Raw genomic sequence first — 27,693 nt, forward strand, 5'->3', positions numbered from 1 at the left:
GGAGCGCTCCCGCGAGAGCGCAATGAGATTGGCTGGAAAGAGGGTGGTGTCGGCCTACGCCCCCGTCCCGTCCCGCTGGCCTTTGCGTTTGCTTGGTCGCAGGCCCAGCTTTGGGGACCTTTTACTTGTAGGGCTGGGGCGCCGAGGTCCAGCCGTCCTCTCCCGCATCCGCGGTCCGAGATAGGCCGACCCGTGAGTAAGACCGTGCACCTTGAGGCACGTCAGCCTTTCAAATCCCTCCATTCTTCAGACTCCTCTCTCCCCCCTTACCTGTCCTCTGAGCCTCGGTCCTTTCCCTCCTCCCAACCTCCCAACTTTCTCCTTCTTTACTTTACGACCGGGAAGGGATCCCACTCTCCTCTACTTGCTTCTTAGGTTTAGATTCTCCACCGACCGCTCTCTTTCAGCGAGGGGGAGTCCGGAGGTACTGCAGGATATAAGGTGCCTTTAATGTCCCAGAGGCCATGTCGCCATCTTCCTTGGCCCCCCAGGCACCCCGAAGTTTCTCTAGGCCGAGGGCGATTGTAGATTTCACAGGGATGTGCTGGCTTCACAGCTGCCTCGCGTCTAGGCCGCGGTGATTGTGAGGGTTTTTTGTAAGAGGTGGCGGGAGTGGAAGTGTCTTTCTGTGTACAGATGAAGGTAAGGTTGAGAGGGGGAAAGACAGGTCTAAGTTGACATGAAAGTGTAAATTACTAACTTGTTCTCATTTTTATCTTGAAAGTGCAATCCTTCATAAGCTCGAAACTCAATAATCTGTTTGTGAATTTGTGTCGCATTTAAAATCATTTGATGATTTTCTCCCAGTATTTTCTTATGGTTAATGATTTATTTATGCTAATAGTACATTTAATTGGCATGCTGTATGCTGTCCTCTCCAAGCTAGCTTTTCTTGAAGTATTAGTGCGGAACCACATGTAAACAAACTTGGAAGTTATTTGATTCAGAGCTGTATGTAGGTGTTTTACCCATATTTTTTGAGGGTGTGGGGTCAGGCTTGCTTCATCGTTGCTCTTTAATACATTCTAACCGTCAATAACTTATTATATTTGCTTTGCATGTTGCTTCTTTGGATGCTGAAGCCTCTCTTGATGGATATGAGAAGAATGCAGAAATCCTGTTGCCATCAGCAGAAGTTGTGTTCTTATCTAAAAGTGATGTCTATTTCCAACCGTTACCAATTTGCCATGCGATTTTAGGAAGTCACTTATATAGGGCTCTTTCCTATCATTTATCCAGGTTTAGAAAAGCCCTACCTGTATTTTGTGTGAAATGAGTTTGATATTATCTGTCTGCAATCTAATCTCAGGCAGTTTTCAGATTACTTTTTATATCATTACTACCCTAATGGTTCAGTTATAAATTAATTATTTTTCTCACCCACCTTTTAAGCTGGTACCTGTAGTTTATGGCTCACAAGAACTTGGATGACAAGGACCCCATGGATTTAATAGAATAAAAATCATTATAGTTAAAAAAAAAATAGGAATTGTTTTTGTTGTATTTCTGTTTCGACTTTGTTTTATGCACTTTTTAACTAGTTGAACACATTGCATGTATAGTTTTTTATCGTTCACTTAATACTTTTTGAGCCTATCTCCTTTTTTAAGAAACCGTGCATAACATATTTTAAATTTTGACTTACGTATAATATACTTACAGATAAGTGCACATATCATAATTGTAAAATTTGAGGAATTTCCACAAACTGAACACATCTTTGTAATAGGAATTCAGATCAAGACCATCACCCCAAAGCTCCTTTCTTGCTCCCTTTCTCTCCTAGTCACCATACGTAACCACTCTTCTGACTTCTGACATCAAAGATTAGTTTTGCTGAAGTCCTAAACATATTTTAATAGCTATATCAAATTCTGTAATTTGTATATACTGTAATTCACTTATTTCTTCATTGTTAGACATTAATGATTCTAAGTTTTCTTTACTACAAGTAAAACTATAGGGAACATGTATTTTTTTTTTTTAATTATTATTTAGTTAGTTATTTATTTATCTTTGGCTGTGTTGGGTCTTCGTTTCTGTGCATGGGCTTTCTCTAGTTGCGGCGAGCGGAGGCCACTCTTCATCGCGGTGCGTGGGCCTTTCACTATCGCGGCCTCTCTTGTTGCGGAGCACAGGCTCCAGACGCGCAGGCTCAGTAGTTGTGGCTCACGGGCCTAGTTGCTCCGCGGCATGTGGGATCTTCCCAGACCAGGGCTCGAACCCGTGTCCCCTGCATTGGCAGGCAGACTCTCAACCACTGCGCCACCAGGGAAGCCCCGGGAACATGTATTTTATCTAGTAACTTTCCCAGGACTGATGGCCCTCAGTGGAATGGCATAATCATTTCAGAGACTTTTTGTGCATATTGCCAGTTTGCTTTTGGAAATAGTTAAATCAGTTAATACTCCCACCAGTGGATTGTCTTTTGTTTCACAACTCCCTAACAAATGTTGGTTATTCTTATTTTCTTTTAAGCTCCACTAAATTGATAGGTAAGAAATAGTATGGAAAATAGAATTTTAGGCTCACTTTGCTGTTGCCTTATCTACTACATGGCATGATGACTATATAGATAAAATTTGCAACTCAAAATCTTTTAAAATACTAGGCTCTACATATTGAGACTATATGACTCTGACAAGGATTTAGTAATTCAGGTGAACAGTTACTGCTTTTCTGTGTGGAATTTTGATCAAGCCACTTTATTTCTGTATTTCTCTGGACTTTAATTTCTACATCTGTAAAATGATGAAATCGGACTTAGTTACCTAAAATGATGAAAAAGACTCTGCTAATTATCAGGAATGTACAACTCTGATGTTGGATCAGTTTATAGAATAGAGGAGAATATATACAATATATGAAATTTTATATACGTGTGTTTTGCATAAACATAAAACATATATAAAGAAATATGTTTTATATGAACATAAAAAAAAACAACGTTCTAATATATTGTAGTGTGGGAGATGATAAATGTATAAGGAGGGAAACAGAGCTCTGTGGTATGGATTACTGAAGAGGCCATTTAGCTGAGCTTGTAGTTTCAGGGACAGGCTGTGAGTATATTAGTTAAATGCTTCCTAGGTTTAAATGCTAGCTCTTCCGTGCCTCAGTTTCCTCATCTGTAAAATGGGGATAATATTAGTACCTATTTCTTGGTGCTGTTACGAGGATTAAAATTGCTGCTCTACATAAAGTCCTTAAGGAGTGCCTGTCACATAGAAAGCCCCACATACTGGAGGTGATGCCTTAGCCAAAGAAGAGCATCTAGGTTGATGGAAGAGCAAGAGCATGTCACGGAACTTTGACGTATGCAGGGAACTGTAGATAAGCCAGTATTTCTAGAACACAAAATTTGTAGAGGTCAAAGACAGAGGTGATTCTGAGAGATAAGCGGGGATCAGGTCGTGGGGGCCTTGAATACCTGTTTCGTTCACCACTTTTTTCTCCAGCGTCCAATGCTGCCTGTCATAAAGTAGGTGTTAAATAAAAACCTTTTGAATGAAAAAGTTAGTTAGGAGGCTATGCTCAATCCTCTACGTGATGCAGAGCCTTTGAAAAATTTTAAGAGAAGTGTGATACATGATCATGTTTTCATTGGTGTCAGTGTGTGGAGTGGATGAGAGGTGGTAAGGTTGGTCGGTAAAACCAACTAAGAGTCTCTTGAGGAAGAGGACTAGAACTAGAACAATGATAGCAGTTATGGAAAAGAGGGACCAGAGTTAAAAAAATATCAGGTGGAGGGAGCAGCAGAGGAGAAGAGATGAAATCATACTAATATACCCTTTCTTTTTCTTTTCCCTTTTCACCAAAAGCTCCTATTTTACTGCTCTCTTATAAATACATATGCACTGTGTTTCTTTTTCTAGGTCAGTTCTTGTTCCTGTTGGGTGTTTTCCATGCTCCATCATGTTGAGGGCTAAGAGTCGGCTTTTTTTGCTTTCACCTCATCACCTGAAGCAGCTGAAAGAGTCATCAGGCTCCAGGCTTATATGGCAGCGACTTCTGCATCAGCAACACCCCCTTCACCCAGAATGGGCTGCCCTGGCTAAAAAGCAGCTGAAAGGCAAAAACCCGGAAGAACTAATATGGCACACCCCAGAGGGGATCTCCATAAAGCCTCTATATTCCAGCAGGGATACCAAGGACTTACCTGAAGAACTTCCAGGAGTAAAGCCATTCACACGTGGGCCGTATCCCACCATGTACACCTTTAGGCCCTGGACCATCCGCCAGTATGCTGGTTTTAGTACTGTGGAAGAGAGCAATAAGTTCTATAAGGACAATATTAAGGGTGAGATTTTAGTGAGACGTAATATTTATGATCAAACATACACTTCCTCATCTTGGTTTTTTTGAAGGGAGGCTGGTTAATCTCTATAAAGGTAATAGTCACTTTATAATTTTGTAGTTAAGGCTATACTCTGAAAAAAATGTTTTTCAACTTCCATGGTCAAAAAGATAGATGACCCAGAATAAAGTGCTAAATTCTTGAGAGTAAACAATACTTACATGCACATTGTGTAAAAGGAATTAGGTGAAGTGAAGTTGTATGAAGAAAAGAGACCTTGGCTTTCTTTGCCTTTGAGAAGCTTTTACTTAAAACCGTCAGGATAGGAATTGGAGGGGAAGATGGTTTAAGTGATGGCCAAAGAAAGGAATAAACAAATGATCATGTACAAATTTCAGTTTTTTGCATGGTTTTCATAATTCTATTTCCCATAATATTTGAATGGTCAAGACAAGAACAAAAATAGATAAGCGAGCATACAAATACTAAATTATGTTAACTATATACAAACAGCCATATGTTTTTGTGAATCTTAAATATATTTCTATCAAAAATTGTTAAGATAGGGCTTCACTGGTAGCACAGTGGTTAAGAATCCACCTGCCATTGCAGGGGACATGAGTTCGAGCCCTGGTCTGGGAAGATCCCACATACCACGCGGAGCACAACTAGGCCCGTGCCCCACAACTACTGAGCCTGTGCTCTAGAGCCTGCGAGCCACAACTGCTGAGCCTGCGTGCCACAACTACTGAAGCCCACGTGCCTAGAGCCTGTGCTCCACAACAAGAGAAGCCACCACAATGAGAAGCCTGCGCGCCGCAACGAAGAGTAGCCCCTGCTCACAGCAACTAGAGAAAGCCCGTGGGCAGCAACGAAGACCCAACACAGCCAAAAATAAATTAAAAATAAAAAAAAAAATCATTAAGATAAAATCTTGAGATGGACATGAGATATATGACATGTTTGGTTCCATCTATCCTTTATTATAGTGAAGTCTGGAATTCACTTTGTGCATTTTAGCACATGGGAAACAGCAGACTTTTAGTAGGAAATAAAGTATTTTATTTAAGTTTGTTTTGAGCATAAAAAATGTTTATTATAAAAGTATAATGTGATGAGATGAATCAACACTAAGTAGTGTTAAAGAAAATCAGTTTACTTTGATGCCAGACTCTAATCCTACATTATTTTTCTTTATATATTTAGCTGGTCAGCAGGGATTATCAGTTGCCTTTGATCTGGCAACTCATCGTGGCTATGATTCAGACAACCCTCGAGTTCGTGGTGATGTTGGAATGGCTGGAGTTGCTATTGACACTGTGGAAGATACCAAAATTCTTTTCAATGGAATTCCTTTAGAAAAAATGTCAGTTTCCATGACCATGAATGGAGCAGTTATTCCAGTTCTTGCAACTTTTATAGTAACTGGGGAAGAACAAGGTGTACCTAAAGAGAAACTTACTGGTACAATCCAAAATGATATACTAAAGGAGTTTATGGTCAGAAATACTTACATTTTTCCTCCAGAACCATCCATGAAAATTATTGCTGACATCTTCCAATATACAGCAAAGGTATCCTTTGTGGTTCTTATAGATTTTGCTGTAGTTCTTTGAATGTAGGAATTTTTATAAAATGCCATAGCCTAATTTGTATTTGGTAATTGAGTCAGAGTAATATTTGTAGTATAGAGTCAGGGTGTGGGTTTTGTGTTTATGTGTGTGTATTGTTAGTTTTTAGTTTTTGGTCTTTAATGTACTAGTTTTATGGTCTGTCATTACCTATGGGACTCTGGGCAGTAGGCATTTATTGTATTTTCTTTATTGTTAAAATTTTTATTCTCTGATATTTGTTAGAATCAGGGAGGGCTTATAATTTACACTTCTTTTATTTCTCCCCAAAGTTCAGATTCAGTTGTGAATAGACACTGGTGTCAGACAGATGGGGATCAAAATATTAGCTTTATTTCTGCAAAAAACTGGATTAGAAGATAACGCTTATATCTGCAACCACAATGAGGTCCCTAATATTTCACCCCTGAACTAGGTTCATTTTCCCAAGATTGGTGGGAAAATAAGGTTCTTGTAGTATTCCTATATTAGCAGCAATCCTTCTACAGAGAAACATAAAGCTTCTTCATTTCCTCTGAGTAATTCATTTATATTTTCCCCCATCATTCCCATTTTACTTTTTGCTGGCAATGCTCTCTTCTTACCTACCTTAAAATTAGACCATTATTTCATAGCAAAGGGCAAATCTCTTCTCCATCATCAAACCTTTTTTTTAATCTCTTTACCTCTTGTAATGGCTGTTATCTCAGAACTCTTGCTAGCATTGCCTGCTCTCCTCATTTGATAAACTTTATACTTTTCAATTTTATTGCTTTTCATAGATTCCATCTGCTCACATGAATTGTATAGAATACACGCCTATCACCTTTTTCAATTTCAAGAACACATGCACAGGAGGATTGATTTGAGCAGTATATGACAAACACACACACATACACAAATAGCAGTAGCTTTAACTAAATAGGAGTCAATTCTGTTTCAACTAAAAAAAGTTGGAAGGTAGACTCAGGGTCTTGGTTGTATGGAAACACTGCAGTCGTGAGGATTCCAGCCTCCTTTCATTTGGCTTCTCTATTGTTTGTGTGCCAGCTCATGATTAAGGAAGTAGGTGGGCCGGCTGTGTTTGTGTGGGGAGAGGGACCTAGCCCATCTGATTAAAGGTGAACTTCCAGAAGGAACAAACCAAACTTCCACTTATATCTCAGTGGACACAAAGAGAGAAGATTGGAAATGTAGAACACTTTGGCACTGACTGTATGGTTCAGGTACAAGAGGAGAGTGGAGAATGGCTATTGGAGTGGATAGTACCAGTCTGCTGTTACGTACTTGGGCATTTAACCTTGTGAAACACTAATGTCATCTGCAAGTTCAAAATTGCTTTATATAGTCTTTCATATAAGTGATAAAAGTGCCAGTTTCAGATATTGATCAAGTATGTTATTTGAAGTAACTAAACTTTTATGTTGTTCCTCTAAAAAATATTTAATTGTGACAAAATACACATAGCATAAAAATTACCATCTTAATCTTTTCCAAATATACAGTTCAGTGGCTTTAAGTACATTCACATTGTTGTGCAACCATCACCACCATCCATCTCCAGAATTCTTTACATCTTGCAAAACTGAAACTCTGTACCTATTAAATAATAACTTTCCATTCTCCCCTTCCTTCAGCCCCTGGCAACCACCATTCTACCTTGTGTTTCTATGAATATGACTACTCTAAGTACCTCATATAAGTGGAATCATACAGTATTTGTCTTTTTGTGTTTGGCTTATTTCACTTAGCGTAATGCCCTTAAATTGCATCCATTTTATAGCCTGTTTCAGAATTTACTTCCTTTTTTTTAATTTATTTATTTTATTTATTTATTTTTGGCTGCGTTGGGTCTTTGTTGCTGTATGCGGGCTTTCTCTAGTTGCGGTGAGCGGGGGCTACTCTACATTGGGGTGCGTGGGCTCCTCATTGCAGTGGCTTCTCTTGTTGCTGAGCACGGGCTCTAGGCACGCAGGCTTCAGTAGTTGTGGCTCGTGGGCTCAGTAATTGTGGCTCGTGGGCTCTAGAGTGCAGGCTTGGTAGTTGTGGCTCACGGGCTTAGTTGCTCCACAGCAAGTGGGATCTTCCCGGACCAGGGCTTGAACCCATGTCCCCTGCATTGGCAGGCGGATTCTTAACCACTGCACCACCAGGGAAGCCCAGAATTTACTTCCTTTTAAAGGCTGAATAATATTCCAATGTTCCCAGTGTTTCTACTATTCTTAAAAAAATTTCTGCTATTAAACTCCTCTCAGTAGAGAAGCACATGTTTGTTTCCTTCTCGTTTGTAACTCCAAATATATTCAAGTAGTCTCTCAATTCCATGTAATTCAATCCCCTTATTACTTTTGTGATGAACATTTTTCAAGAACTCTTGGTTAGTTATAAATAAAATATTTGCAAATGTAAAATACAGATAATCCATACCATACACTAACAACAGCTAACTTTTTTTGAATACTTATTGTGTACTGGCATAATACTGTACTAAGTTGTTTAGATGAATCGTTTCTTTTAATCCTGCAACAATTCCATGAGGAAGGTAGAGTTATTATCTATTTTATAGTTTAGGAAACCAAGGGATAACAAGGTTGAGAAACTTGCCTACAGTCTTCTGGCTAGTTAAGTGACATGACTAGAATTTGAGCACTCTGACTTGAGTCCATGTTCTGAACCAACTGTAATGAGTGTCTGATTTAGTTTTTATTATTTTATCTTTGGTTAATTCTTGGAAGGATAATAGTTTTTTGGTTCTGCAGGTTCTGTGTGATATGTACCCCACCTAACGTGACATTTTAGGGGGATAGTGGATTAGTGGTTGTGGTAGAAGGAACCTGTCTGAATTATCCTTAGCATTAAATGTCACAGTAAATCAAACTGAAATCTTTGATTTTTAAGCCATGCATTTTTTCCTGTTTTGATATACAGTACTAGCACTGAATCATTTTCTTTTTTTACCCACTGTGTACTTATGCATATTCAATGAGTTCATTCAAATAAGACAATTAATAACTAGTTAATAATAATTAAATTTATACATCTTCAGCAGATTCTCCCAAAGGTTTGAGGTCTTAGGACCTCTTATGAGGTTGAAGTCATGAGTTTGGAATTAAAGATGTCATCATTCAGTTCTTGGGCCAAAGGTTACATTCCTAACCTCAGCCACCTAATTTCAGAGTTTAACTTTTGGTGCTAAATGATGGTTGGTGATTCTTTTTCACTAGAAAAATAAAACAGGTACAGTCCTTACAGTGGTTCATTGGATCAGCCATTTTAATTGGAAAGTGAATTGAATGTAACTAAACATTAAATATTTTCAGTTAATATTATGAACTAATTAGTATATCTGAATCGAATATCATTTTAAAATAATATTGTCTTTTAGAAGATAGACTTAATAGAACCTTTCTTATACTTTTATTTACAGTTGTATTTTTTTATTATTTTATATAGCACATGCCAAAATTTAATTCAATTTCAATTAGTGGATACCATATGCAGGAAGCAGGGGCTGATGCCATTCTGGAACTGGCCTATACTGTAGCAGATGGGTTGGAGTACTGTAGAACTGGACTCCAAGCTGGGCTGACAATTGATGAATTTGCACCAAGGTGAGTAAATTAAACTCCAATATTGCCTCAACATTAAGAAAGTTCACAGGACCATTTTATGAGTGTATAGCAAAATATATTGATAAAAATGAATTTGTATATATAAATATACCAGATTTTTTTTTATGTTTTATCTTAGTGATAAAGAGGGAATAAGCCAATACTGTTTATAATTAAAATTCAGAATTAAATTTGACTGTACTTCTTGGTAAATTAGAGGAATTTTGGCCTCTGCTGTTCAGAGAACACAATTAACCAGCACATTTGACAAATAATATTAAAATGTAAATATGGTTTTCAAGACAGATTTGCTTTTGTTCTTTTAATATTTCCATTTTAAAATACAGAAGTCATCTATTATTACAGGTTTAAGGTTACTGAAGTACATATGCTTTGATTTTAATTCAAACTAAGTTGCTTGAAATTAAAATCTGAGCTTTTTGTGTGTATGTGTGTGTGTGTGTGTGATACAATTAATTTCCATTTTATAATCAAATTCTGGACTTTACTATTTTAGGTTGTCTTTCTTCTGGGGAATTGGGATGAACTTTTATATGGAAATAGCAAAAATGAGAGCTGGGAGAAGACTCTGGGCTCACTTAATAGAGAAAATGTTTAAGCCTAAAAACTCTAAATCTCTTCTTCTAAGAGCACATTGCCAGACATCAGGATGGTCACTTACTGAGCAAGTATGTATAACATTTAAAGTGTAGAATTTTAGTAAAGTCATATATTTTCTTCTAAGCAACTTGGCATAGTCAAGAAACAGATTTAAGAACTTATCTGCTAATATTTGAAAATCGTAATTATTCTGAAGCGTAACACATGCTTATATTTGTTTTTACACAAATTATAATAAATAAATAAAATTGGCCCCCTCTAGTGGTTAACAATATAAAATCATTTATATCTTAGCTTACATATAAGGCTGTGTATTTTACTTTTTTAAAAGTAAAAAAATGTGATGAGGAGGAAGAAGTACAAATTATAATTTAAGTAATATTGTCTTAAATAATTTTAATGGTTAAAATTCTTAACACAAAACTTCCTCATTAAAATTTGATTTTATACCTACAAATTTTTTTACTATAGTTGTGTTTAAATAAGCATGCATGCAAACAAGCCATTTAAAAACTATTATCACTTGGGTAATCTATTTAAATTTCATTTCATTAAAAAATTATGTGGTGGTGATCTTTTTTAACATGCATTTTCTTTCCATATTAAATTATTTTGATACATTAAAATAATTTATAACTTTAAAGTTACATTGCTTTTATAAATTTAAAACAAATATAAACTAGTAGTCTCCCTATTAAATATGATTTCAGGTACTTATAAATGGAGAAATATAGATTTCAGAGTTGGAAAGAACTTTAGTAATTGTTCTTGACTTAGCCACCTCATTTTTACAGCTAAGGAAGCTGAAGTTCAGAAAGGTCCAATGACTTGCCCAAATCACAGTTAGGAACAGAATGAACTAGAAGTCATATTTCTTGTCTCATAGTCCATTGTTCATCTGTTTTATTAATCGTTTATTAATAAATCATTGCCAGTTTTGTGCACCTCATTAGGGTAGATACTTCAAGGTATACAATAATTAGGAGATAGTGAATTATGAAATGAAGTATGTTAATTATCTAAGTAGAGAAAGTATACACTCATGATGCACATATAGAAGACTATTTAGGCAATACAAAAATAAGCACAACAAATACTTCATTTTTCAGATGATTATAAGAGGTGATGTTTTAGTGCCTAAGCACAGACTAGATCCTTTGGCTCTTAATCCTAAGTCTGGTTTGTTTACTAATTTGTCTAAATTTATTAGATATTCTGAAAACTAATACAGACTTTGGCAAAGAAAGTATGCATCAGCCACTGCTTAATCATTGTCATCTTTTACGGCTGCAATATATATCAATTGTTGGCCTTGTTTTGTTTTGGTTTTTTGCCTTTTACTAAATGTTTTAGGATCCTTACAATAACATCATTCGTACCGCAGTAGAAGCAATGGCAGCAGTGTTTGGAGGAACTCAGTCTTTGCACACAAATTCTTTTGATGAAGCCCTGGGTTTGCCAACTGTGAAAAGTGCTCGAATTGCCAGGAACACGCAAATCATTATTCAAGAAGAATCTGGGATTCCTAAAGTGGCTGATCCTTGGGGAGGTTCATATATGATGGAATCTCTCACAAATGATGTTTATGACGCTGCCTTGAAGGTCAGTTTCTCCTCTTTGAAACTTTGTTTATAAGATTTACAGATTTATAAAGATTTATAGATTTTTGATTTATAAATCAAATCATTTATAGATTTATATCAAGATTTATAAAGTGTTTCAGAGAAAAGGGAATTTTAGATTTGACTTTATAGTATTTAAAACTGAAACTTAATTTTAAAATACATTTGTATTTGTATTAAAGTATTTTATTTCAAAGAGTTAAAAAGACAACTAATGTTAAAAGACTATAACAAAAAAGCAGTCCTTTCTCCTCCACTTGCTTGTTTTCCTGCTTCCTTGAGTCAGCTACATCTTTTTGTTTGTTTTTGTCTCCATGTTTTAAAATTACATGTATATACTGTTTGTTCTAATTCAATCAATTTTAGACCTTATCTACTGCTTTGCTAGTATGGTAGCTTAGTATTTTAGCTGGATCTTGTCCCTTCTTTCCTTTGTCCCATATTACCAATATAATTATATCTCAATGTAAATCCTTCCTGAAGTCCTCTATATTCTCATTTGATTTAGACTGGTTTCTCTCTAGACCGTTGCTGTCCTTGACCTTCCCTTTGCCATTATTGTCAGAATCCTTTTCACCTCTGCTATGTTGTATCTGTGTCCTGAATCCTGTCTCTTTGTTGATTATCCCTTGTTATTTTGAAGCACATCTTATGGGAACCTCCTAAAAATGGCGCATGGGAGATGAATTAGTTGAAACTTTGGATGTTTGAAACTGTCTTTATTCTACTTTCATATTTAATTGATAGTCTGGGTTTGAAATTTTTCATTTGGGAGTTTGTAAGCAAATTTGTAAGCATTCACCTACTTTTTATTCTAGCTTTCAGTATTTCTGTTCAGAAATCTGATGCTATTCTCACTCAGGATGTTTCTTTCTGAAAGTTTCAGGATCTCTTCTTTATTTTTGTGTTGATGTACCTTGGTGTGTGTATTTTTTCCTGCACTGTCCCCTCTGGTGGACATTTTTCACCTGGCCCCTTTTTCATGTTATCATAGCTCTGGGCAATTTGTCATGTATTATTTTTTTGATAATTTCTCTCCACTCATTTTCCTTTGGTTTCTCTTTTTAGAACTTATGGTTATCAGGTAAGGACCTCCTTAAATGATTTCTGACATTTTTATCTGTTCTATAATGCATCTTTGAGTTTTTGTTCTGGTTTTTTGGAGAGTCATCACCTTTATCTTTCTACTTAAATACTTTAAAATTTATATATCGTATTTTTAATTTCTGAGAGCTCATTTTTGTTTTCTAATTTTTCCTCTTGCATTCATACTAGTTGTTTCATTATTACAGAATCTCTTCCTCTTTTTCTGAGGATCATTATATTTTTTGAAGTTTTCTTTTATATCCTGTATTGTCACTGTTTCCTCTGTGTGCCTTTTTGTTTGCAGTCTTAGCATTCATAATGTAGGTTTTTGTTTCAGTAAGACATCTTATTCTTGCCTCTCCCTGTACTTGATGTTTCATAGTCCATTGCTTCTCTAGTTCAGTAAATTTTGGTTTTCCTGACAGAATGGGAGAGAGGTAGTTGCAAATTCTCAAGTAGTCCCCTTCTTTTTAGCTTCCTAGAAGATTCTTGGCTTCTTTTGAATCTAGTACAGGTTCTTCTTTCTTGAATCCATCAGCAGAAAGCCAGTTTGACCTTGCTCCTATCTACGAAATCGTATTCCATTCCACCATCCATTTTCCACTGTCTCATGTATATATGAGGCTGTGACTGAAGGTTTAGGTGTTTCTTGATGTCAGTAATGCTAGAGTTATATCATTACTCTGCTGCTCAAATCGAAAAATAAAATGGCATTTTGAGATGTACTTTTTAGAGTATTTATGTAACCACAAAAACTTTATTTATGTAATTAAAAATAAAAATTACAGAATTAGTGTTATCATTAGTTGGCTTCTAAGACTTGAGCGAGAGATTTTTGTGTTTTCCAAAATATGCTTGTTAGTTTTTCTGTTGTCTTTTTAAATAATTTTAAACACAGAATGTCTTTTTTCTTATTGATATAATTGGCATATTAACACTGTATTAGTTTGTATACAACATAAGGATTTAATATATGTATATATTGTGAAAGGATTATCAGAATAAGTTTAGTTAACATCCATTACTACACACAGTTACAGATATTTTTTTCTTGTGATGAGAACTTTTAAGATCTATCTCTTAGCAACTTTCAAATATATAATACAGCATTATTATTATTATTACTTTTTATATTTCAGCTTACTTTTTTTTTTTTTAAACTTTGGGTTTATTTATTTTATTTATTTATGGCTGTGTTGGGTCTTCATTTCTATGCGAGGGCTTTCTCTAGTTGCGGCAAGCGGGGGCCACTCTTCATCGCGGTGCGCGGGCCTCTCACTATCGCGGCCTCTCTTGTTGTGGAGCACAGGCTCCAGACGCGCAGGCTCAGTAATTGTGGCTAACGGGCCTAGTTGCTCCGCGGCATGTGGGATCTTCCCAGACCAGGGCTTGAACCCATGTCCCCTGCATTGGCAGGCAGATTCTCAACCACTGCGCCACCAGGGAAGCCCCCTAATACAGCATTATTAACTCCGCAGAATTTCTAATTAATGCTCTGTTAATTCTTTTCTTATGAAACATTAAATTTACCACTAAAATAGTTTATGATTTTATTAACATTAGTAATTATATAACATAACACATTTGTATTGTTTATTAAAATATTTTCGTCTTCTCTTCTAGTTTTATTAATCTGTTTTTCCTTGTTAGCTCATTAATGAAATTGAAGAGATGGGTGGAATGGCCAAAGCTGTAGCAGAGGGAATACCTAAACTTCGAATCGAAGAATGTGCTGCCCGAAGACAAGCTAGAATAGATTCTGGTAAGATAAAGTAGAAAAGTTTATATGTGAAATCCAGTATTTAAAAAGAAATATTAATTTCTGTTTGAAGATAACATATAAAGTTAGTAAAACAAAAATTATAGAAAAATGAAACTTGGATAAAATGTTTCTCATGAATCTGTATGTATCTATCTCTGTGTTTGTATTTTTGCATGCCTGGATGCACATGAGCAAACACATGTAGAAAGTATGTGTGGAGGTTTGCCCACTTATTATGTGTATATATGTGGGTAGATATCTCTACCATTTTGAAGATGACATTATTATTGGTCATTGTGCTCTGCATTGGACTATTCATTTATTTATTCATTCAATCAGCCAGTACTTTTTTAGTCTTTAGTATTTGAGACACTGTGCTATGTCTGGGCATACAACTGTGAATGGGACAGACATGGTCTCTACACCCTAGAGCTTACATTTTGGTAAGAGAGAGAGAGAAAATTAACAAGTAAACAAATAAATAGACAAAATAGTTATGGATTATGGTAAGTTTTATGAAGAAAATAAGAAAAGAGGTATATCCTGAGGTAGGATATACCTCTTTTCTTGGCGAGATGTCTCTAGCTAGAGTAATAATCTAGTAGTTTGAGGCAAAATATATTTATAGTGTTAAAGAAGTATAATTTGTAATTCTGGTTTATCACTTATAGATTTTAAAGGTATTTTTTGTTTAAAAGTGATTGGCTGTAAGAGGATTCAAGAAAATATTAGAAAAGCCATTGCATGTTTGTCTTCTACCTCATAAATCTTAGTTGGTAGCTGCTACTACAGTTTTAATTTCGTAGTGTTAGAAGAGAGTTTATCAGAAACTCTGGGAAAGCATATAGTTTGGGTGAATAATCAAAGCCCTCCCTTACAGAGATTCTGATATATACCTGTCTTTTCCCCTCCTATCCCCATTACATATTGGTATTCACTGATCTATATTGAAATTTCATTAAGAGTAAGAATACTACTTAAAAATATCAAACTTATAAGGAAAATATGTGTGGTGATCAGAGCATTACTGTTAGACAGTTATTTGTGAATAGAATCTACATATTATTTTCCTCTGGGAGATTAACAGGTTCTGAAGTAATTGTTGGAGTAAATAAGTACCAGTTGGAAAAAGAAGAATCTGTGGATGTTCTGGCAATTGATAATACTTCAGTGCGTAACAAGCAGATTGAAAAACTTAAGAAGGTAATAACAGCTATCATATTTTGAGCGTTTTCTGTGTGCTGGGCACTGTCCAAGCCCTCACGCTGTCCTGCTGCATTGTTAGAACCACCATATGAAGTGTGTATTATTTCCCAACATTTTAAAAGTAAGGAAACTAAAGATAAGGGAGATGGAGTAACTTGCCCAGGATAAATAATTAAGCATCCAAGACTCAAATCTCTAAGTCTGTTGACACCAAACACTCATGTTTTTAATCATGATATCTGCCTCTGTGAAACTTATACGTTCTTATTAAAAACCACACCATAATAATAATGTCTCCTATAATTTACACATTTGAAGTAAGGCTTAGATGATTATATAACTCACTCAAAGTTAAAAACAAAATTAAGTTCAGAGTCCATATTTGAACCCAGGTCTTCTCACTGTAATTTATTTCCATGTTCCTGATACTACTATGAAAGAATCATTTGCTTTCAATTTAAAAAAAAAATTCAAATATATTTGAATAGTGCTTTAGTAAGATACAGTTTAGAATGAAAGATATTTAGATTGAAACTAGAGAACTGTTTTAACTTTTAATTTCCAGTTTCTCACTGAGATGAACCAAAGTATATAAAATACTAAAATAGATAAAACATATTAATTCTTAACTGCTGTAACCTATATATTTCTATTGTATGAATCTACTTTGGTCTCTTAATCTCTGGCTTTAGTAATTACTGCTATTTCTAAGGCAGGAAAGTTGAAATTCCTTAATGGTTTTCTCTGTTAACTTTCCCTATGATTGTTTAAGATAGGACTTTTTTCCCCTCAGTTCAGATGTTCTTTAAGAATCCAGTAGACTTTGTCCAGTTAGACTGTATGTGTAACTTTCAACTTCCATTTGTTTTTTCTATTAGAGTTAATGGCAGATGTTTAATGATATTATTTCCTTTTTCACCCTCATTCAGGAGATAATGACTCCTCTCCCACATTTTTGTCATTTTTTAAAGGGTCCTATTTAGGATGTAGCATTATATTTCCAGTGGTCACAAAAGTCTCAATATTTATTGTATTTGGAAAACTGCTTTTTTCCTCACTTGTACTTAAACTCTCTTAAACGCACAGCTTGAGAGCATCCACTTACCATAAATGATATCTACCTTATTTTGGGTAAGAGTGAGAAATTCAATAATGATAATGGATTTGGGTTCCTCCTTGCCTTTAATATAAATTTTCTAACCCACCTCTGCTTATAGATATGATATAATTTTAGTGGCATCTTAGGCAGTATCATATTTTAGACTTCTTTACAGGTGGTGAAAACTTGTAAAAAATTGGATTTTAGGTAACTTTGTTTAGGCAGGTTGTTAGCAGAGCAGAATAGAGCTAAGACCCAAGGGAAAATGTTTTTGACTACACTTTTCATTGTCTTTCTCTCTCTTTTGCAGTATTTCTCATTGTCTCTGTCTCTCTTTTTCTCTCGGGATTATTTTTAAGTAGAATAGCGATATACATACATATTATTACCAGTAGACTATTAATTAGCTAAGGGAAACTTAAAATATAACTAAAATATTCCCTAAGTTGTAATCTATTAAGTAGCATGTACTACTTGGGAGGGTCAGCACTATTATTTATTATTGCCCTGCTTGTTTCTGAATTATCAGTGTTATACAGAATTTAGTATTATTTTAGGAAGTCCTTAAATGTTGAGGGAATGAATAAATGTAATGAATATCAATGCTAGGATACATATTATTCTCTTCTATTTTTTTCTTTTGTTTTTAAAGTTAGGATTATGGAACAATTTCCATATGATATAAATAAGAGTATAATCTGATCTCTGTTTTATTCCCTAATCACATAAATGGTCCCTTTCCTTACCCTTTTCTGTAAGGTCAAATCCAGCAGGGATCAAGCTTTGGCTGAGCGGTGTCTCAGTGCCCTGACTGCATGTGCTGCCAGTGGAGATGGGAATATTCTCGCTCTTGCAGTAGATGCAACTCGTGCAAGGTAAGGATATGTAAGTTTGGAGATTTCCAAATCCTAAAAGTTGACCAGTTTAGTTTTTCAGGGTGTACTTAAATAAAAGGCTGATTCTATAAACCATGTGAGCCTAAAAGAAAATATTGGAAACCAAAAAAAAAAAATTCTTGTTTTTCTTAAACATCTGTGCATTTAAAACATTCATACATTTTGAATGGAGTGTATTAATATTCGTGTATTTCCCTGTGGCTCAGGACATTCGAAGCTATTATAATAAACCTGTGTCACTGATTTGCAGGTTGAAGTTTGATATACTTTCAAGGATAGGGAGACATTATTATGTTGGACAGTAATCAAACCTGCCCTTTGTCCAAGCTGGACAGTATCTCTGTCTTCCAAGACTGTGTACTATGTAGACATCTCTGAAAAGATAGTCCAGCATAAAGGCAGTCAGTACTTTGCCTTACAGAACATGCAGAAAAGCAAGTGACACAAAAACTTTTCTCCCAATATACGATAATGTCACTAAATAAATTATTTTTGCTTTTATTGTTTATTGCTTAATATAATGGACTTCTAAGTTGTTTCAAGTGCTTAAGGGATGGAGTGAATAGTATATTGGTTGTTTTTTTGTTTGTTTTTCAGTTTTAATTTCTTTTTTTTTTTTTTTTTTAGTTTTAATTTCTTAAAAGAAATAAGATGACTTCTCTGCTTAAAATCCTTCAGTGGTCTCCCAGTCCTTTTAAATTAAAACCTAATCTTACCATGGCCTGCAAGACTGCTGGATATGATCCTTGCCTACCTCTCTGACCTTGTCTTATCCTACTTCCTTTGTTATGCTGTGTACCAATGTCCTTCTTTCTATTTTTAGAACATAAAACTTGTTTTCCTACTTCTCAGAGCCTCTGCATTTAGCATTTCCTTTTCAAACACTTTTCCCTCTTAAGTTCCCTTGCGTGTCTCTTTCTCATCATTTAGGTCTTAGTTCAGAAGCTGTATCTTCATATCTTCAGTATCCCTAAAACATTTTTCCCAAACACCTCATTCCATTTTGCCTATTTTAGTGTCTTTATAGTACTTATTACCATAAAATTATCTTATTAATTTATTTGTTTGTTAGTGCATTATCTGTATTCCCTGACTAGATGATAAATTCTGCAAGAGCGGGTACTTTTGGTTTTTTTTTTTTTTTGGTCTTACTTATCACTGTATCTCTAGCACTTAGCAGTGCTTGGCCCATATTAGGCACTCAAGACGTGTTGAATGAATTAATAACCAAATGGAATATGCTAAAAGATTTACTTTTTATCAAAAAATATCAGTAGGAATATTGCTCTTTGCCCATTTGTATTGTTAAGCAGTGAATTATTCAGTAACCTTTAGATACTTGTCTATTAGTAGTTTTTAGGTCATTCGGCCATTTTTCAGTAAAGGCATTCAGAATCATTTTTTTTCATAAGTATTCTGAGGAAAGATCCTATCATGAATGCAGTAGAAAGCATTCGGATTTAGATTTTTGACAGCCTATTTTTGACTTAGGTAAGAAAATATGTATAATTATATTGAATGTTAAGTTAAATAAATATTTTTATCCCAAGTAATGATGTTAACAGAACTTCCATTTAATATTTTAGATGTACAGTTGGAGAAATCACAGATGCCATGAAAAAGGTATTTGGTGAGCATAAAGCTAGTGATCGTATGGTGAGTGGAGCCTATCGCCAGGAATTTGGAGAAAGTAAAGAGATATCATTTGCTATCAAGAGGTAATATGTGAGATTTCTTAAACCAGAATGTCATCTTTTCTGTTAACACAATCCCCATGAATCGACAGTGGGCTTAATTTTTTCACATACCACTGGAAAATATTTGACTTGTACTTTCCTCTTAATCTGTAGCTTTACTAAAATAATATTTTGAACTTTCACCACAGTCCCCTTTAGGAGTTTCTCATTTCAAGCATATGTTTGTTTAACTAACATTGATATTGCTTCATATCCTCCAGGTACTTAGATTTCAATCTCCTTACGATGGTACATTTTCATATTTTCTGAAGTTTTATTTACATTGTTTAATTGCTCAAATAATTATAAAATCTTACTTTTCCTATTTGAAAGTAAATATTTGGTTGCCATCTGTGCATAAATTAAAATCACTCGTCACTGGACTGACAGTAAATAACTGTCAAACATGATTTGGAAATATGAATTAATATAAATTGATCATGCTTCTGAAGTGTGAGTAGTAGCTTCCTGATGATTGGTTTTCTCAACCACTGTAATAAATTTTCCATGAAAAATATTATGTCACTACTCATATATGAGATAAATATCAAAACAACCAAGGTGAAAGTCATCGAAATGGAACATTTTTTTTTCTTTTAACAAAAATAAATTTGTTTCTTCGTGCTTTTTCATCTGAGGCGTAAATTTATTGATTTAAGCAAGTATTTTGATTATACATTAAGATACCACATTGAGGTCACCTTGGGGGAGTTCACACTTGTGAAGGGTAAGTGAGATATGGACAGTTCAAAACAGCTAGGAGTCATGTATATGTACAAATACTTCTGAAGGCATTTTTTAGTTTATATTTAACTATTTCTGCATATTGTACTCTGGGGACTGTCTTAAGTTGTAAAGTTGTTATTTCCTTATCTTGCTTCACCGTGATGTTCTCAGTGTTACAGGCTTACAGTCTGTGCCATCTTTCAAATTTTTTTCTAAGGGGGGAGATGGTAAACATACTACTCAGGCTTTAATGGAGTTCTTAATGTGAAACAGAGATACTAATAAAATATGAGTAAACAGATTAGATGTTTTAAATAAACTTGAAAGATTTACTGCAAATAAATTAGAGTCTTATATCTTACCTTTGGACAATTAATATATAACTGTTGTATTTTAAAATGTTCCTTAGGGTTCAGAAATTCATGGAATGTGAAGGTCGTAGACCTCGTCTTCTTGTGGCAAAAATGGGACAAGATGGACATGACAGAGGAGCAAAAGTTATTGCTACAGGATTTGCTGATCTTGGTTTTGATGTGGATATTGGTCCTCTTTTTCAGGTATTGAAAATTGTTGGGAGGAATTTCAAGTACTATTGCTACATACTGCGGATAGGTCAACTGGAATGAAGACTAAAGAGTATTCATTGCATTTTCACCAGGAAAGAAGTAAATCTTCCTGAAGAGGCCCAGCCTTTATAGAGTCTCCCATAAGAGTTTTCCCATTTGGGATTTTAAAATACTACTCTAGAGAGGCTAGAAGAAATTGTTACTATACAGAGTTAGCACAGACTTCTGGAGATATGTCCTGAACTGTGTTGGTAGATAAATATGTAAATGTGTTTAGAGTCTTAGGCGTTTAAGGTTGGTTTTGTTAAGAATCTCAAATATGTTTCAGATTAAACAAATAGTATACACTGTATTTAGATTGCTTTCAGTCTTCCTCTAAGTTGAATACTTTCCCATTCTACTTTTTTACTTACATTTTGCTGTCCTTTTGCTTTAGTTTGTTTGTTTGTTTTAAATAGTGATCAAATATAATGCATTTTCAACATTTAGTGGTTAGCTTTTGGGAAATAATTTTTCATAAAATAAAAGAATTTTTAAAAATTGTTGTCAGCCATTGGCATCTAAAGGAATTTCTCAAATAACCAAAAGTTTATTTCCCCATTATATACCATCTGCAAAAATATAATTTGTCTTTTAGTACCACCAACTTTGTTACCATAATTCTGCATCATTAAAATAAAAACTTATCTGTGGCTGAAGGTACAATCATGCAGTTCTCTGATGACTGATTTAATTAAAATTAGATTTGATGTTTTTAAAATTGCAACATTTGATCATTTAAAATACAGTTTAATTTATATAAACATAAGGCATGGAACTGAATTGTTTAAATGGAAGTTTTTAATATAAATTTATTTATTTATTTATCTATGGCTACTTTGGGGCTTTGTTGCTGCACGCAGGCTTTCTCTAGTTGCAGCGAGCGGGGGCTACTCTTCGTTGCGGTGCACAAGCTTTTCACTGCAGTGGCTTCTCTTGTTGCAGAGCACGGGCTCTAGGCACGCGGGCTTCAGTAGTTGTGGCTCACAGGCTCAGTAGTTGTGGATCTTGGGCTGTAGAGGGCAAGCTCAGTAGTTGTGGCGTATGGGCTTAGCTGTTCCTCAGCATGTGGGATCTTCCCGGACCAGGGCTCGAAGCCATGTCCCCTGCATTGGCAGGCAGATTCTTAACCACTGTGCCACAAGGGAAGTCCCTAAATGGAATTTTAATCTAATCAATTTTGGTAGCATGGATGATATGAGTAACAAATCATGCTTAAATTAAATGTCTTACCTCTAAGAAATCAATAGCAGGAATATGCACATTTTTAAAGGTTTTAATTTCATGTGTTAATATTTTTCACAGACGCAAGGTTTTACCAATATGTTGTGTGACTTACCTAGAGATCTTCTTGAATGTGGCTCCATTACTGAGTATAGAATCTTTTGTTTCTGCACTAAAATTATGAGCCTTAAAATCTTGCCAACTCAGAAAATTGACAGATTTTGATAGTATTTTTAGTGCTTATAATTGTGCAGTGGTTTCTCAGGTGGCCTTATCCTTCCCAGTTGTCTCAATTTACATTATATTTACAATGAGAAACTTGTAGGTACTTTTTATATGAAATGATTTAAATACATGTGTATAGTATCAAAGCAATGTCACGGACTCATTACAGAGCAGATATTATCTTTGGTAATTCAATTCATAATTGAATGTTTGAAAACATCCTTTATGATTCTATATCCCAATGGTTAAATTAGTTAATAAATGAGAGGCATGCCCTCCTTGGCACTGTCCTTTCTCTTGTTTATGCACTTTCCTGGGTGCTGTAGCCCCTTAACTAGTTTCTATAGTTCTCACCTTATTTTGCTCCATATATTACTGTTAATTCCGTGTTTCCATGGGAGAATGAGGTCCTGGAGCTTCCTAGTCCACCATCTTGTTCTTTCCTATTCTATTTTAAAACCTAAGGCTCACTTTTTCATGTTGCATTTTATTTTCAGTCTTTTACTTCTTTATAAACCCTATGCCATGTTACCTCTCAGTAAATGTTGATAGTGAAGACAACAGATGTATTTTTTAAAAATTATAATGAAGAGATAATATATATTTTGCCTATATTCCTACTTTATCTTGAACATTTTGGGGAGGACTATATTTTGGTGTAACTTAAATCTAATTGATAGTTTGTAGTGCTAGAAGCAGATATAGCCCTGGTGTTTATTATAATAATTGGATGAGTTAGTGTTTGATGGTGAAGTATGAAGTTATATTCACTTCAAGATTTTTAATGAGGAAAATCTTGGAATGTTGATTGAAGTAGTATAACACTTTAGAAACACATTTAGGGATAAATAATGGTTTGTCTCTTTACTTTTGAATTGTTCAGACTCCCCGGGAAGTGGCCCAGCAGGCTGTGGATGCAGATGTTCATGCTGTGGGTGTGAGCACACTTGCTGCTGGGCATAAGACCCTGGTTCCTGAGCTCATCAAGGAACTCAGCGCCCTTGGACGGCCGGATATTCTCGTCATGTGTGGAGGGGTGATACCACCACAGGTATTGTTCATCTCCTACATTTTCTAGTACCATGATGGGAAACCTGAGTAGCTTATTCATAGTTCTTTAATTTTCTATATACTTTCTCTAAAAATTTGTTGCAGATTTAGAGCCAAATCATTTCCTAGGTCGTTTACTAAGTAAATTCTATAAAAGTGATCCATGTTGTTTTCTATTCAGACTATATTATAATTCAATATGCATAATTTGATTTAATAATATATAATGCTGTATGAGAGAGTTGCCTCCCTACAAACTAGTCACCTAGTTAGAGATCTATCTTCTTTATATTCAATAAGCAATGATGGAGAAGGAACAGGATAAAAGTAATAAAATCTCACAACTGGAGTAGCGAAAATGGTGAACACACAGTGACTATATCAGCCCCTCCCAAGAGATAGAGTGAGCACCCCTTGTCCTAGCAGTGGAGCCAGTCCTTTAGTCAGTCAGTCGGTAGCACTTACTTCTGTTGTTTTAGAGTCACTGCCTTGTCCATTTCCTGCCTGTTCCCATCCCTAAATGTTGCCTTAACTCAGCACTGTATAAATTACATGGTCCTGTAAGAGCCCCTTTTTCATGAAGCTAATTTGATTGGGGTATAGTTTTCTTAGAGACAAAAATACCTAATTCAGACAAAAATGGAGTCAGCCTGTCCTGAAAATTATTGGCTGAATGGGGCAGAGGTGGATTCTTGAACAAAAAGGTAGATCCTCTTAGGAAAGGAGAAATGGATGCTAGGTAACAATAATGTCAATTAATTTATTAAGGGGGCAGGGACACCTTCCTGATAAGTTAAAATAGTTAAGATATAAATTGAGTCTATTTCCAATTTAATTTTTAATTATATCAAATTTTCTTTTTCTACTAAGAATGGAAAAAGTATTGAGTTACAAGAACTTTACATGAAACTGCTCCTAAGTAAATGATTCATACATACTATAAAGGTCTCACCACTATATAGCAGGAATCTGTCAGTGACATGTGACCTTGTGCCCATGTCTACAATTGTTTTCCCTTCATTACAACTCAGAATATAAAATAATGAATTTATACACTACTTAGGAAATGAAAAAATACACATATGTATGAGGTTGTGAGATTGGTGACAATGTGGGGCTGGCGACCAAGCTGTGTATTACTTATTCTTTCTAACAACACAATACTTAATGTGGTACAGTCAACACAAAACTGCTTTTGTTAGCACATTTGCTCTTATCTTCATAAATATAGTTTACTATTTGGGAATATAAAGGGCTTTTAGTCTTTATTGCTGTCTGTCTGTGGAATACTTCTATCAAAATGCAGTTTTAGAGTCTACAATCCCTAAGCTCTTGGGCATGATATTAAAATTTAAGAACCAAAATAATTAGGCAGCACAAAATACTGGCATTGAAATATGAATTGAGAAGAAATGCAGGCCTGTTATATAAGTGAGCTGACATTTTCAAGAAATATATTTCGTATAAGTCTCTGGATATTTAAATTACCTAGAACATCTGTAGGTGTTTGCCATACTTTTTTCCCCATGAGTTTAAAGACTAAGGATCATATTCTATAATGACACACTTGTGTGTTAACATGGGTATCCTTTATAATATAATTATATATCAGTTAACACCCATGCATTTTTCTCATTATTTGTTTTCAGTAAATATATAAAATGTTGCTATTATTCAACTGAAAGTCTCTTAGATTTTAGATTAGAAAGCACTAATATATGGCGGTTAATCAGAATGATTGAGCCATTGCCATTGTGGAGCTTATAGCAATAAGATGTTAAGTGCCATTGCAGAATTATGGTATTACAAGAATATTATAAGGAAATAATAGAGATAGAAAAGAAGTAGCTGGGGGATAATTAGCATGACCATGTAATGAATCATCCAATGTGATCACTTTTAAGAATGAAAATGAGTACTACTAAAAAGGGTGCTGCAAAAGTAATCCAGTTAAAAAATGGACAGAAGATCTAAATAGATGTCGACAGGTGCATGAAAAGATGCTCAACATCACTAATTATCAAGGAAGTGCAAATCAAAACCGTGAGATATCACCTCATATCTATTAGAATGGCTATCATCAAAAAGACAAGAAATAACAAGCATCGTCAAGGATGTGTAGGAAAGGGAACCCTTGTGCACTGTTGGTAGGAATGTAAATTGGTGCAGCCACTATGGAAAACAATATAGAGACTTTTCAAAAAGTTAAAAATAGAAGTACGTATGATCCAGCAATTCCAATACTGGATATTTATCTGAAGAAAACAAAAACAGTGACTTGAAAGATATATGCACCCCCATGTTCATAGCAGCATTATTTACAATAACCAAGACATGGAAATAACCTAAGCGTCCATCAGTGGGTGAATGGACAAAGAAAATGTGATACACACACACACACAAACACAGAGGAATATTATTCAACCATTAAAAAAAATGAAATCTTGCCATATACGACAACATGGGTGGATCATGAGGGCATTATGCTAAGTGAAATAAGTCAGACAGAGAAACAACAAATACCACATGATCTTACTTATATGGAGAAGAACAGATTGGTGGTTTGCCAGAGGCAGTGGTAGAGGGTGGGTGAAATGGGTGAAGGGGGCCAAAAGGTACAAACTGTCAATTATAAAATAAATAAGTCTTGGGTATATGTGTACAGTATGGTGACCATAGTTAATAGTACCGTACTGCATATTTGAAAGTTACTAAGAGAGTAGTATGTAAGTAAGTAGTACCTTAGAGACTAAGGACATAGTACTGAGTAACTAAGAGAGTTACCAAGAGTAACCACAGTTACTAACCACAGTTAGTTAGTAACCACAGTTACTCAGTGTGTTACAGAGTTTAAAGTATAAATCTTAAAAGTTCTAAACTCAAAAGTGCACACACAAAAAATTGTGTAACTAGGGTGACAGATGTTAACTAGACCTACTGGTGATCATCTTGCAGTATATACACATATTGAAGTTGTATACCTGAAACTAATATTATGTGTCAATTATACCTCAATAATAAAAAAAAAAAGACTCATGGGAAAAAAAAAAAAAGCTGCTGCAACAGTAAGCACAAACCAGAATGTCCTGGAAATATGATCACCCTAGTGGATGAGGATCAGGACTTTAAAGCACGTCCTAAACTTGATACAGCTACAAATATTCTGCTGTTAAAACAGTCTAAAGCCTGGAGCAGTATTTGTGCCCTGGGAATCTTTTCACTCAAACTTTGTGTAAAACTAACAAACAGCAGCAGCAACAACAGAGAATTTTTTTAAATGAGTTAATTTTCATTTCTAGAAAATCGAATTCCATCACGAAGCCAAATTCAAAGTACTACACCATTCACTAGCTGTAGACAAAATTACCTTGGAGGAAATAAATAGCCTTGTAAATTTAAAGCTATAATGTGTTGCTAAATTTAACACAAATAATGGCAAGTAGTAAAAATTTAGGTGAGAGAAAATTATGGTTTAGGGCTCAGAAGTTCTCAGTTGGTGGACCATACAGCTTCCCACCACGAACAACACACTGGGGTGTTTGGAAAATGGGCGGATGTCTTTTGTTCTTTTAATGTCTTGGAGTACTAACGGTGGTGCTAGTGGCAGTCCCAATCAAGGAAGAAGTTTTCAGCCCCAAATGCCAAGAGTGTATCGGATGAGAAAGCTTGGGGCATTGGGGATAAAGAAGAAAGGACAGCATTCATTGTCCTTTTGTTTCATTTTCTTGAAATTAGAAATATTGTCTGTTCTACTAATTAAATTCTTTCAACAGGATTATGAATTTCTGTTTAAAGTTGGTGTTTCCAATGTATTTGGTCCTGGGACTCGAATTCCAAAGGCTGCCGTTCAAGTGCTTGATGATATTGAGAAGTGTTTGGAAAAGAAGCAACAATCTATATAACATTCTGTTTTTGTTTTAGCTTTCTAAACTGTTCTTTCACTAGTGATCAAAGAAGCCACATCTTCAAATTATTCAACACCTAATATGTGCTTTCCTGAAAGCTTTACATTCAAGTACCTGACTTATAAGAATGTTGTTATGCTATAAGTGTGTATGTATAGTTTCACTTTAATTTTAATTTTAAAAATTAAAAAAAAATCCTTAAAAACTCTCTATAAAATTATCCTTAAAAACTCTCTATAACATATGCTCAATACTTTGTCAGAAACTCTAGACAAAGGTATTATTTTTTTTAATTGTGATATTTATTTGAAAGATTTCTTATAAACCTATTTACTTTTTATTTTAAGAATTAAACAATGCCTAAAAAAAAATCTGACTAGTCCCATTCTTTTTTTTTTTTTTTTAATAAAGT

General features: G+C 34.9%; 1 protein-coding gene across 3 annotated transcripts; it reads left to right on the top strand.

Moving 5' to 3' along the window:
• The first annotated feature begins 29 nt into the window (after window positions 1-29).
• MMUT (methylmalonyl-CoA mutase) lies at window positions 30-27,572 on the top strand. Of its 3 annotated transcripts, none has more exons than XM_059938540.1 (13): window positions 30-216; window positions 3,876-4,300; window positions 5,504-5,871; window positions 9,361-9,518; window positions 10,036-10,207; window positions 11,493-11,741; window positions 14,498-14,609; window positions 15,697-15,812; window positions 17,674-17,789; window positions 19,397-19,528; window positions 20,682-20,829; window positions 23,210-23,377; window positions 27,150-27,571. In XM_059938540.1, exons 2-13 carry the CDS (start codon window positions 3,916-3,918, stop codon window positions 27,276-27,278), a joined length of 2,253 nt encoding a protein of 750 aa, XP_059794523.1. In that variant the 5' UTR covers window positions 30-216; window positions 3,876-3,915; the 3' UTR covers window positions 27,279-27,571. The 3 variants fall into 3 exon arrangements, with proteins under 3 accessions (XP_059794523.1, XP_059794522.1, XP_059794524.1); XM_059938539.1 differs by having other exon boundaries at window positions 30-192; XM_059938541.1 differs by lacking the exons at window positions 30-216; window positions 3,876-4,300 and adding an exon at window positions 4,307-4,391 and having other exon boundaries at window positions 27,150-27,572.
• The last annotated feature ends 121 nt before the right edge of the window (window positions 27,573-27,693 follow it).

The sequence above is a fragment of the Balaenoptera ricei genome, chromosome 11, assembly GCF_028023285.1.
Source record: "Balaenoptera ricei isolate mBalRic1 chromosome 11, mBalRic1.hap2, whole genome shotgun sequence".
Lineage (NCBI taxonomy): Eukaryota > Metazoa > Chordata > Mammalia > Artiodactyla > Balaenopteridae > Balaenoptera > Balaenoptera ricei.

Bases quoted from the DNA above. Each gene is read 5' to 3' on its own strand.
- MMUT (XM_059938540.1), top strand. From the start codon at position 3,916: ATGTTGAGGGCTAAGAGTCGGCTTTTTTTGCTTTCACCTCATCACCTG. The intron at 15,813-17,673 runs GTAATAACAGCT...CTTTTCTGTAAG, and splicing joins AGATTGAAAAACTTAAGAAG to GTCAAATCCAGCAGGGATCA. The intron at 17,790-19,396 runs GTAAGGATATGT...TTAATATTTTAG, and splicing joins GTAGATGCAACTCGTGCAAG to ATGTACAGTTGGAGAAATCA.